Source organism: Merops nubicus, unplaced genomic scaffold (genome assembly GCF_000691845.1).
Source record: "Merops nubicus isolate BGI_N331 unplaced genomic scaffold, ASM69184v1 scaffold8750, whole genome shotgun sequence".
Taxonomy (NCBI): domain Eukaryota; kingdom Metazoa; phylum Chordata; class Aves; order Coraciiformes; family Meropidae; genus Merops; species Merops nubicus.
The window spans coordinates 44739-58614 of NW_008580819.1; the positions used below are offsets into that span (position 1 = coordinate 44739).

The 13876-nt window shown below is 37.8% G+C and overlaps 1 protein-coding gene across 1 annotated transcript in view; it reads right to left on the reverse strand.

The window, feature by feature from the left end:
* Positions 1 to 13876, reverse strand: part of USP25 (ubiquitin specific peptidase 25) — a gene marked incomplete at its 5' end in the record, with an annotated part of 70800 nt that overhangs the window by 36548 nt on the left and 20376 nt on the right. The window contains 2 exon segments of the mRNA XM_008941064.1: positions 5 to 92; positions 4160 to 4246. Coding sequence (XP_008939312.1) covers positions 5 to 92; positions 4160 to 4246 — 175 coding nt within the window.

Below are 13876 nucleotides of genomic sequence, written 5' to 3' on the forward strand. Positions count from 1 at the left end.
GCTCTTGACGGGTCAACATATTTTCTCTTTGAACCAACCAGAAGTGCAAACAGGTACCTCAATTCACGCATGAAAGGCAGATTCCTGTGTTCCTGTATTTGGAAAAGAATTAAAAGTATTTAACAACGTGGTAAGAAAAATCTACCTGAAAGAAACATTCCAAATGAACTAGCCATATATCCAGCCAATTATCATAATACTATATAAGCTTACTTGTAGTACTAGCAAGGTAATGTTGTGCACCTTTTACAAAATAATGTAGTTCTCTGAGAAGAAAATCACATTTTAGAAACTGAAAGCTCCCTGGAACCACATCTAGATGTAGCTGTTTGACCTGAAATGGGGCTCAATACAGAGGTGGACAAGCTGAGTTGCATTTCAGACAGAACTGTTGTTCCCACGACTTACAAGCCTTAAGTAGTATACTGCAACAGTATGTGTTGATTTTATTGAATTAGTATTCCTCTGTACTTCTAGCAGCATGTCTTGTGAGCCTACACACTGCCTAATACCTTCTAAATTTATTCTTGGGTAGAAATAAGCTTATCAGGTATACACAAATCATTATTATTCCTCTTGACAAAAACAAGAGAAATAGCCTGCTCTCCTCTCTGTTTTTTTAAGTATTGTTCAGTGGGAATATGGAGTTCTTTTCCTGCCTTCCAGGAGAGAAGCAGCAGAAATACTTTCTGCCTGCATGATGAAAAGCAAGTAAACCGAAACACAAATCTGTCATACCATAGATGAAACCACAGGTTACAAATACCGTGGAGGTTGGACATCACACATACTTCCTTGAGTAGACAGCTGACAAATACTTGTGAAATTAAAGTCCGTGTACTATCCACTTGTATTTAGAACAAGGTATCATTCAAAGGCAGCACAAGTATCATGTGTTGATCAAACATCACTTGATGACAAACTATTTCACATCCTCATCCAACAGCAGACTTGTGAAGTCAGCCCTATGTCAATCCAGTCTGCATACGGACTTTTGTACATAGTCTGCTTTACTTCAGCATCAAGAACTGTGCATGGTGAACTGGAACATGTTTCACACAACACCTAGAAGGTATTTCTAGTCACATAAATTCCCAACTGTTGCCTACTCTTCTAGCCCACCTTCGAAACACCTTTGCCAACTATAAACAGCATTCACAGAAAAGGTTTGAAGACTTCATCAAATGCCACCCTAATCCAGCATTAAATCACTTTAAGGGGAAAAAAACCCACCACACTCCCTTTTACATGTTTAAAGCACTTTTTAACAACAAAACAGGGCAACAAATTGTGGAAGTGATTTTTTGCTTAGTCTTTTTATACGGTGATTGATTAAAATTCAATAGAATTTCAAGTTTTAGCTACAAATATAATTTATCAAGATGTTTCAATACCAGTGATAATTCATACGCACAATATAGGTGATTGACCACAGAATGCTCTAGATCTCACCCTCCTTTTGCCAAATCTGAAATATACTGGCAGTGGGTACTATTGCATTATCCAAATTTACACTACTAATTTGACAGAGTTTCAAACATACTTGTAGGTTTAGGTTGAACAACTGATGTCAGGAGGATTACTCAGAACAAGTATCTCTGTAAAGCTCATAGAAGTTCTAAAAATAGAATTTTTTTAAAAATTTTTTTTTTTTTTTTGAGAAAGCTCCATTTAATGCATTAGGCATGATTCTTCAATAGACTATGTGGGCATTATCACAACTAACAATGATTCTGACTAAACAAAGCCTAAAATCTTCAAAAGGATGTGAGCCAGTCCCCTAGACAAGGCGTGTAGTTCCACACAAGACCTGGACATGAAAAGAGAAGAACTAGTAAAACGATCACAGCACACCATACAGCTCTCAGTTTTAAAGCATACTGTAGATGTACCAACACACACAAAAAAGGTTAAAATCAATTTTGAAATAAAAACTCTATGGAAAGTTCATAATCTAAAACATTCTCTATTTTATCACGTATCCTGCCTGCATACATAATACACTGATGCTGGAACAAGATATGATTAAGAAATGCTTCTGAAGCGATCTACATGTTTAGTCCAGAGCAAACACACATGACTGTTGGTCAGTGTGCCACAACACTGGTGTCACGACAACTTTAAGAGGGCAGAGGATGTGTTAACCTGTAGCACAGTAACCCACTTCCTCTAACAATAAAACATTTCCTGAAGGTATCATCGAGATCAAGTATTTCTGTACAGCAAAAAAGATCTGTTCATATGACAGCAAGAGCTACGAGAACTGGGAGAGCAAAGATGATGGGGTAACTAGAGAGAACCATATCTGTTCTACAGAAGGAAGCTGAGGAATGCACCAAGTTAAAAAAAAATTCAAACAAAAAAGAACAAAATAGGGATTTTAAGCAAATGCCCAAGCTCAAAATCCCAAAAAACAAAGTCCATTTAGCTGAGGCAAACGGGGTGGGGTTGTTGTTTGTGGTTTTGTTTTTTTTTTTTTTTTCAAAGTCAAAATTTATACCTATGACATCTGGATTAAAAATTTTACGTGGCATATTATTAAGAGCATTTGGATTCGGTATATTGATGGGAAAGAACAAAAACGCCCCACTATGTAGTCATTATTCCCTGAAGTACACCCACATGCTTGCCATGACCCTAACATTAAACTCTACTTTCCATCAACTAGAACAACAACAGGATGTAAATCAAAGTCTTGAAAATCCAGGATTATTAAAACTTGGTCTCTATTAGCAAGGAAATTTGATCCTAAGGAATGTCAGTCACATGCAATACTTAATTTTGGTTTGGTTTTTATTTTTAACCTAGTATTAAGTGGAGATAGTTTTAAAACAAGTAAGCAGATGGAAGGATGTTTCAGCTTTAAATCTTTTTGCCTGTACTTGCCTTCACCTTACAAAGAAAAAGAATTGCTGTATGGTTATTTCTTCTATTTGTCCAAGTGTCTGATTATTCCATTCCAACTAATGAAGTGATGTCTTTTCCTAAATTCTAATGTATTTCAACACTAACAATCCTTTTTCAGCTGTAGGAGAGATAGGTAGAGTACATCATTTAATAAGTTTTATTTCTTTCTGTAATTTAAGTTAAAAACGGAGAAGATACAGACTACTGCCAGAGGTTCTTACTAGCAGGCTTGCAGAAAGCAAGGTTTCTGCACAAATCCATGTATTTGCCTGGTGACACACCATTTCACACAGACTTAATATTGTCTGTCATGGTCAGAATTTCTAAGAAATGGCACTTAGGAATTGCTCAAGGCATTCGGCACTTAGTGTCAATCCTTAGGCAAGACATTTTTCAAAGACAGCAGCTTGTTATCTACCACCTCTTGGATGCCAGCTGCTTTTTACATTCAAAAAAAAGAAGGTAAAAGAACTCCAAGTACTGGAGGATACTGCTAAAATGAATTACATGACAAATAATGACATGCCAGGTAGAAACTCAATCGAAAAATAAAAACAAGTATTTCGGTACAACTCTTATGTAACAGATGACTTTATCCTCTCTTTCTCACCCTGACCCATCACTCTCTTGTGACGTGTTCCTAGTATTACCCATACTGTATTTGCACACCATCTCGTGACCTAATGCAAACATTGTTTTGTAAAAAAAACCCTAAACCCAAGTGACAACTTACTCTTTAAACAAAGAGGATGGGGGGAGGGAGGGAAGAAATTATCCATTTCTGACTGAACATTAAGCTTCCCTTTTATGGTATATACCTAGAAGTTTAGGAAACGCACACCATCTTCTCTATGTCTGTTTTGTTTTGCTTTCTTAACTGCTGCTCTTATTTTTGAAAATGAACATTCCAGTCACGCTTGAAGTAACGAACAAACAAAAACAGGCCAGCAACATGCTCCCTTTTTAAAATCCAAAAGAAAGGAGCAAAAGACAACAGTTCAATTTCCAGATATGCAAAAATTCACTGCTCTGTAAGCCCTTGCTAACAATCAGGGCACTGAAGTGCCTTCACACTTCATACAGCCACTACCACTTCCCAACGCCTCCCTGCTATATGGCAACATCGAAACCAAGGTGCCCCCACGTATCTTGCCTCAGAGGACATCCATGAAGGAAAAAAGAATAATTGTGCTGTTTTGTCCCTCAGCACATGACCAGTCATGCACCAGGGCAAATTAGCTTCTCACTTTACCTTTTGATTTCGAGGCAAGTCTTGAGCATTTGCAGGAGGACTGAAATTCAGAACTAATCTTCGAAACTCCAGTAGGTTAAATAATGACTGAAAAGAAAAAAAAAAATAAATTAAAAAATATTTAACACAATTCTACAAATGCAAACTACTTCCAAACATGCCTTAGCAAAATAAACGAAATATTGAACATGCAATGTTAAGGTTTCACTTCAGAAGATAGATTATTTCACTTAACTTTGCTAAACATTTTCAACAGAAGGCAATAATTTTTGCCAAGAAAACGGCATAATCAAAAAAAAAAACTTCTTTACACTTCATCATATTAATGGAACGATAATTTTAGATAGGTAAGATACTTTCTACAACAAAAACTTAATTATTTGTGTAACTGTCAGTTTTCAAATTGAAATTAAAGCCTGCTTAGGCATGTAAAATTCATATTGCAGACTCTCTATCATCTGCCTCCTCAGCGCAGAGAGTGTACATCTTTGTATGTGCAACTTCAATCCACCTGCAATTATCTGTACTTTCTGCTCTCCGTCTACTCCTTCCATTATTATAGGATCTGGGTGATGAACATTAGTGGAAGGAAACCAGGTTATACATCATGCAGGTAAGGAACTGATAACGTTCTCATTTTATGGACAGTAACACATGAAAACAGGTGCCTGCGGGCACACCCACCAAGGACCCAACAGTGTACCACGGAGCCTGGAGCCAAGGAAACACAAGAACAAGACAACTACGGGTTGCAAAACTAGAAGTCCAAAGCAGTGGCGAGACCTGAAATCCTCAGCGCTCACATAACTGCATCATTGCTTCTCTCTACAGGCAGAAAGCACCTCAACTGAAGTTCACTTCACAGATTAGCATTCATCACATATTACCCGTTCATTTTTGAAAGGCAGAGCTTGCCGACCCCAGCAGTAACTTTGATCCAGCAACTTGTCCTACACACAGGTAAAGACTTAAAACCCAGAACACAGAGGGTTTAATAGGCCTTCAAACCCACAGTGCGAAGGAAGTGAAACTCAAAGCGTGAAGAGACACTGCATTTACTCTAATAATTTAGAACATATCAGAAGGAAAACAAGATGAATTTGTGAACAGCTGGAATGTTCCCAACTCCCCTTGTGAAAGAGTCTGTATCTAATTTAACTTCCCATACCCCACAGTATACAGCATCTCCAGCAAAATGAAAGGGTTAGAGTTCTTTCTTAACATTTTTAGATCTAAAAATAATTCAAAAACAAAACCAAAAATACCAACCAAAAAAGACCTTTCTGACCTTCCTAAATTGATACAGACAATTGACTGGTCAAGCTTCCTTTTCTGTTTGTTTTTATGTTTTATTTCTGAAAATACAGGTTCCCCTTTTACCCATCCTTGCAGAGAAGTGAGATTAAAACACAGAGTCCTTTGTTTACTGACTCAAAGCACAGCAAATGTTAACATTTAAATTAAGTGTCATTCTGGTAGTTGATACTAATGAAAGTTATGTCTCATGATGTAACAGTGTTCCACTGCTCGGCTCTTCATCAAGAAAACATAGCAATGTCTTACATACAAAATAAAGCAGCTGCTGAAATGTAATGTCCAAAGACTGACTTCCCCCCATGACTAATCCAAGTGCCATCAAAGTGCCAAGCAGCTGAGCTGGACAATTTCATAATACACATACACAAACTAAGGACAGAAAACTGTACTAAAGTTTAGGATTTTCGCCTGGCATTGAATCCACAAGTTTTCCACTAAAACTATTTCTTTAATCCAGAACTTTAAACTGTGAACATGTAGCTCCATTCTTTAATAAGCTGAATAAACCTATTTCTGCAAGCTGCTGACACTAATTAAAAGGATTGTCTGCTATGCCCTTTTCTTCTTTGGCTTTGTTCTACTCAAGATTACTTATGCAAGTTATGTAGTTATTAAGCTTTTCTCCAAAACAGCTTACACTGTGTGGTTGCCCTGAGATGCAGCAGAACACTCACAGCTAATCTACTGCCAACACCACTAATGCTAACAAGAGAGTATCATCTTATAGCTCTTCTTCACTGAAGCAAATAACTTCAGGGAACTTCCATCTTCATTAAAAAAAGAAGATAATTTCCCAGTGTAAGTGTAAGTAAGTATACAGTAAGTGTACTTGAGACCAACCAATTTTTGTGCCCAAAGTACCTCAAGAAGGAACCTACGGTTCTTCCTGAGGTAAGGAGATACAGACAAGCTCACTTAAGCCCTCATTGCACCAGAGACTTCCCATGGCCAACTACTCCAGAGCTTCAGAAAGGGGCTAGGCAAAACAAGTCCAAATTTACTTAGCCATCTCTTGACCAGGCTTCCTACACCCAGGGTAGGTAGACAATGCCGTGGAGCAGAAGCTGTTCTTCTGCACCCATTGAGAGAGACACAGCAGAGACTGTCCCTGGCCTGAGTACAACCCACTGGCCCCAGGCCAAAGCACTGGCCTTCCAAACTCTTCTCATGGGGCAGCAATTCATCTCTTACCTACTTGGCTTCAGCTACGGAACAGTGTCAGGAGTCCCACTGCAAGAAAACAGACTGTGCAAATACTTCATATCTACTGGCCTTGATCAAATGTGTTTACAATTTACCACTATAAAACTCACATGTGGAAGACAAATTCTCTAAAAGGTGAGCGGGTTTTGCCCCAGCATATTTAAACCTATTACAAAGTTGTTAACCTTGAAATTTGACCAAGCTAAGGCTAAGATTGTTACACCAACTCAAATTACTGTGTAAATCAACAGATTTTTAGAATACCTGCATCTATTATGTCTGTCTGGGGGCTGAAGGAGATAGTCAAAGAAAATGAGAATAAACAAACAAAAATTCAGTGTTAGTTCAGGGTGTTCAAATCAAGCATGCTGAATGGCAAGAGACATACTGTTGCTTCCCCCTGATACAAGTGGTGATGATACATACGTATTTTCTGTCACGACAGAGAGCTACAGTTGTAGCTCTAAGATCCTAAAAACATTCGCTTTTCTGGGTAATGTCTACCTACACTATATACGGTCCAAAAGCAATTTCTGAATATAAGCTGCCTTAGTTTCACCTAAGATACTCTGCTTAACCCTCCTCACCCCGAACATCTAAGATTATCAAATATAAGTACCTTGGCAGGATTAAGGTTGCCCATGTAAAGGATAAATTCTTAACATTCAAGAATTATGATGTTGCATTAATACTAGAAGAATATAAATTAGTCACCATATTAAATCCATAAAAACTTGGAATTCAACACAGATGGTTAAGCGCTACTAGCAGAGTCCTAAAATAGCAAAGGTACCAACATTAACAATACTTGGAGAATTGGAAAATAGTACTTCTACACCTATACAAAACACGACCTATCACACTGCTGCACAAAGTTTTACACGTGCCCTCGGATGGATTCTTGCAAGTTCTGGAAGCACAGGGCACTAAATACGGTTGTTTCACTAACAGATGTATGAAAATATTTTAACTAGTAATTTTGTATTTGTTTCCACCACTGAGAACAAAAAAGCAAAAAAATCTCAACAAGATTTAGGGAATTTTTAATATTTATCACCTTTGTACAAGTTTACAGAAAAGCTCCAATTTCACACTACTATGAACACAGCCATCTTCCCATTCAATTCGCAAAGGATAAGCTTGGTAGGAAGGAAGGACTTTCAAATTGTTCTGTGAAACACATATTAAAGTGATTCAGACTACTAATTCCAAATCAGTCAAGCAAGATACCAAAAAACTTTCACATTTGGCAGAAAATCATCTAGGATGCTGAAGCAGAATGAATATGTTTGACCAGTGCTGTAATGGCTGCAGAAAACCTGAACTTATCCTACAGTCATAGGTAAGGAGAAAGGGGTAAAAAAATAAAAATAATAATAATTAAAAAAAAACACACACAACCACACATCAACACCACGACAAAAACCACACACAAAAAACACAGTTACTAATGAAGCTTAGCAAACGAAATAGAATATAAGCACTGGCACAGAGCTGAAACACAGGGGCATATTTTGGACTGTGGTTCAGGTTTCTGTCAGAGCAGCCCCAAGAAAAGCTGTGCATTTCCATTCTTGTTTCAGGCCAGTTTGTAGGCTCCCTTTTACCAAAGCAAAGGGGATTAACAACAGGTAAAGATGTTTTAAGTAGTGTAGGTGTGCATAAATGATACCTGTGTGCCAGCAGCAAATACTGGCTAGGAATCTGTCCAAATTAGTGCCAAGGCTTGAAATTTAGCAGGAGAAAAATACAAAGACTAACTTGAATTCTGGAAAAGAAAATTGAGGAAAGACTTAATTTGCCTACTGACTTAAACTAAATATATGTTATTAGTACAGCTTGAAAGGCAACTCTCCAGCAGGGGGAAAGAAAAGTACGCATTCCTACAGAGCTCCTAAACAAATTCCTTCGTGTACTGGCATTTAGCTAAACCATGATCTTATACAAGTTGAAAGCCTATATATGCATTAAAACATTACAACCCATTTGCCTCATTTAGTCATCTGGGGCCATTTGTGCATTTCCGATTTTACATTTATTCAGGTTTTAAGGCCATGAAGCGGAGACCACATCTACCTTCCTTTTGTATAGCAAGCAGGGAGCAATCTTAAAGAACACACACATTGTTATTGTTCTAAAAATAAAAAGCAAAAGTAGAGTTCTACCTATGTCATGAAGTGTATTATTTGGAATAATCTGCCTCTGCCAACACAACAAACTAGACTTATGTTCTCACTTTATAAATAATTTTGGTGTTTTACTGTATATAGAGCTAGTTTTAGTGGTGCAGATCTGCCATTATTCGGGTTAACATTTTACTCATATCAATAATCTAAATCAAATAAAATGGTGAACTCTACAGAATGTGTGCTCCCACCTGCATGCAGTAGCATATATTCTTTCAGTTACTTTAAGAACTTCAAATATTGATAGCTACTAAATTTGAAGTGCTATGGGTTAAAATAAAAGTATTCCTAAACACTGCCCTTAGGCTTATCAGTGACCTAACCCTCCTGCACACCCCAGACTATTAGCTTCCAGCAAAGCTCCATATTGCAAGAACATAAGCTCCTTCACTGTCAACTTCAACTTTCAAGTCTTTTGGACTCTATACCACCCATTTGGGATAATTGCTTTTCCCTTCTCCTTAAAGCCTTCCCCACTTCTACTTATTGATCTGTTTTACTTTTCAGTTCATATTCTTAAACCTACTTTTCTGACAACAAAGTCCATGAAGTAGCTGTTTATTGTCACTGCACTGGCCTCTCTGCTCCTGTGCTCCCCTCCCTTCCACCCAGCACCCCCCTGTAACTCACACTGGGGCTGCCTCCTGCTCCACTGTGCGTGATTTACAATGCTAAATCCTTTTTTTTGGAGTAGCAACCAATGACTGGCATTAAATGTGGTCACCAGGCCTGTATTTGAGCCTGTGCATGCACTGCGTAGCAGTAAGAGTCAGCAAGCATAAATACAACAAGAATTCTTCCTGTAATGCTTAAATTTAAAAGGAAACTGTCTATATATGAATTAGTTAAAACGGGTGTTACTTACAATGTGGAAAATAATTATTGTAACAAGACTATGGAGAATTAACAATATAGTTTCTCTTAAGCACATAGCCCTGTGTTTTGTCTTCTACCTCTTAGAGAAAAAAAAAAAAAAATTAAGAAAATGAGGAAGTCACAGAAAACATTCTTGATATTGCTTCTTTCCATACACTGAGAATTAGGGACAGTCAAAAATCTTCCTGAAAACCCTCACATACTTTAGGAAATTACATGTAAGAAAGAGGGAAGAGAGAAAACCCGATTCAAAGCTGGGACCTGAGCAGGTTCCTGTGCAAACTTCCTTGGGAAAGTATAGGAAGTGGTGTTTTTTACTCTCTCTCTGTTTAACAAAATTCGTACAGACAGATAAGGACACCATCCCATGGCTGAACTTCTGCAGAACAACCCCACATGTAGAGTGGCAGAAGGCAGGAAAACATTTAATATTTTCAAAGACACAGAGACATTTAATCCCAGATCTTAGAAGCTTTGGAAAGTACCTCAAAAAGGACAGTTTTTATTCATAGTCAATGGATCAGCATTCCAAACTGCTGAAAACCAAGGTTTAAAATGGAGTTTTAAGCTGTCATGTTTTGCTTTTCTGAAGGCTAAGGTGTAACAAGGAAGATGATGGAAAACAGCTTTCATACTGTTTGATCTAGAAAGTCAAACTAACTTAAGACCTCTAGCAGACTTAGGTTAAGTCAACATTTTAAACCGAACAGCTCACCATGCTATTACCAGACTACATTTCGAGAACATTTACTTGTTTATAGCAACAAACTCAGAACATTACTGCAATTCTGAAGAAAGTTAAGTATGATATGTGTTCAGAAGAATTCACTTTATACTTGTGTCTTGGCACAAACTAAAAATGCCATTCAACCACTCCTCTATGGCATGTCCAAAGCAAAAAAAAAAAAAGTAATGTTAACATACAATAACAGCCAACATTTCCTTAGATGGTTACAGTTTTCAACTTCTTGCCTAATGCACATGAACAACATGAAATAAGTCTGTGGTATAACTTTAAACAACATGCCTAAACAATGTAATGGCTTTATGTCCTTCAAAACCTAGGAACTGTGCACAGGATCACAACCAAACACTTATTCTGTAGCCTTAATTATCTTAAATTACCTTCATTATCTTAAGTAAATGAACAACTGCTTCTGAGTCAAAGCTAAAGCCACCATCCGTTAAAGCTTCCTAATCCTTCACAGCACAAATTTCAGAGTATTATGTACCACTAAAAAAAAAAAGGTAAGTGTTTGAAAAACAAAAATTGTAGAAGCCAATTGCGGGATCTGTAGACCACAAAGAACAAACAGGAGGAAAAGGAATATCCTGTCAGTAAGTATCGGAGGATGACTGAACTTAGAAGTGACAGGTTGATCTTTACAGGTGAAAAGAGGGAGTGACGGAGGGAGCAAAAGCAAGAAACTAGATTTCCAACATCATTATTCTTTTGCCCACAAACTCAACAGAACAGTTTAAATCGTAACCCTCCACCCCTGCCCCAGGCTGTTCCACAGGGAAAAGAGTGGAAAGAAAATACCCGACAATGACTATTTCAACTCAAGAAGGGACTGGTCACTTCATGTTCTTCATGACACGACCTTCCCTCACACGCCCCGGCAAGAGAGAGGCGTGTGCAGAGCCCATGCATCCAACCCTCGCTGCCCAGCACGAGGCCTGCCGGCCCTAACGCACCACGTCATCCACCACAGTCCTTTCATGCAACACCACAAACAGGAAGAACAAAGCACTGCAGAAGTTAGATACTTGTAGGCTCCTTCAAACATGGTAAGAACAATAGCTGAGCCACCAACCGGGAAGAAAATACTTGCTTGATTCTCATCTAATCTGGCTCACTTCTTCCCAGAAGCAGAAGCTTAGGATCAAATGAGATCCTCATCCCAGAATGTATTGATATCATGTAAGCAAGAAGACTGCTCCTAAACACAACAAACTGAGTAAAGTGCCAAAAGTGGTGACTGTGACCCTGAAAATAGTTAAAAAGCAGTCATGGAGATTTATGCTTGTGAAACAGCATTTTTTTTAATTCTTTGTTCTTCATGCTATGTACTTCTGGGGAAGAAAAAACAGAAGTAATTTTTGAATGACCAATGAGAATGTGACAGGCTCCCAGAGAAAAGAGTGTGGAGATGCTGAACGCCCAGCTGTCCTGTTGGGACAACTCCCATGGTTAAGGGAGGAACTTCAATTCAGACAGGCCCTCAGGAAGAAAAACTGTTTCAGAGCTATCTGAAGAGAGACTCTCCTTTTCCCCTATAGAACAGAATGACTTTCACATGCTCACACTTCTTTAATGAGCAAATAAATACAGATTAAAAGGCAGTATTTCTATCAATATTTGAATCTCGACAGTTTGCTGCCACTCACTGCAAACATATCTTAAGGGATTGCATACTCTTAATGCAAATACAACAAACCACTAATGATCGCATTTGACCAAGAGAGCTAACTAGTGGCTATAAAAACCAACACATTGTGTACAGAAAACTGTCAAAATGTCAAAAGCTTTTTTCTCCTTAACAAGCACCTCTTAAGTGGAAGGACTAAGATTTTTTTTTCTTTGCAATTTAGCTTTAGATTGTATTAAACAATATATCATTGTGATTGACAGTAGTTAATATTTAGATATTGTTGACCTATGTGATGTGTCAGGTTTCAAAAGACCCCGAAAGAAAGTTTGAAAATACTTCTACATAGGCTATGCAAGCCAAGCAGTCAATCTGCCCTGTGGATAAATAAATATGGTATTAGCTAATGCTCCAAATTAACATGCATTAAATTTCCTGGGATGGTTGGATGAAACGTAAGTCTCCCTGGCTGACAGACAATATTAATCACCTAAATTTTTAAACAACTGAAGTTACGAATATTTCAATGGTTCATTTGAATTACATTCTATGGACCTAACTACTTAAGCTTAACTACCTTTTAGGATCAAACTAACTCTAAATGCCACAAATTTCCACATAATACAGGCAGTGACCATAAGAACTAGCTAGCCCTCTTTATAATGTTTTCAAGGTATGAAGTTGCATAACGGGTAAAAAGAACATGACATCATAGGTATAGCATAAGTAAGTTTTTACATTCCCTAGTCTCTTTTCTAATCTCTGGGGTTAATGCATTAAAACACAAGTTTCCTTGAAAATGTTTATTTAAACATCTGCAGTTTCCTATGTAAATATTTCTTTTGCAGAAATATGCATACACATAGTATCAGTCATCTTGAGATTTGGGACTACTATGCAATGCAAAACCTGACTGCATGACAGAGAAGGTAAAACATCAAGTCATATTAGATCCACCAAGTGCTTTATGCAACTACAATGTTTTCCTGTAGTAGCACTAGACAATATTTCTGGTATTGGAAAAAGAGCTATGCATGTGAAGGACTAACGAAGGAGAAATGAACAAAGGAAACATTGAAAGATCTCAGGAAAACAGAAAACACAAAACAACTTCTAGATTACTACATGCTGAAAGGAAAGAGGCCTATGAACATAAAAACTTCAGTGGGAAGGGAGGTGGTAGAACAAATAAAGAAGTTTCTGTTGCATTACCTACAGTGTTGCTCAAGTATTACCTGCAGGTAAGTAAATCCTCCCCATTAAACAAAAAAAAAAAAAAAATCCCACAAAACCAAACAAAACCAAAAAACCACAACCACTAACCCATACGACATCAAGAAGACAAAAAGAACATGGGTAACAGCAGTCCAATTTATGTAGTGGACAAGGATTTCAAAGTAATTTCTAAAGAAGTAATTCAGCAAAAGCTTTTACCTAAGCAGCAATGAGGTAAGATGGAAGGTCCAGACATGGGCAAACAGGCAATTAAAATGGAAAAAAGAGGGCAGGGGCAAACCATCTGTTCCAGCCTGAAGGCAGGTCACCAGGAATTCACAAAGTCTGTGCTGGTAAGCAAAATTTGGAAGCGATCTAGAAAAGGGAGGCAAGATGACCAAGCTTGTTCAGTAGAGTGATGTGCAGTGCAGTAAAAACAAGAGCTGGCAAAGATGAACTGACAGAAGGATCATATGAGACTGAGAGACTGCAGTAAGAGAGCTGAATTCAACACAGATAAGTGTACAGTGAGGTATATGGTGGAAAGC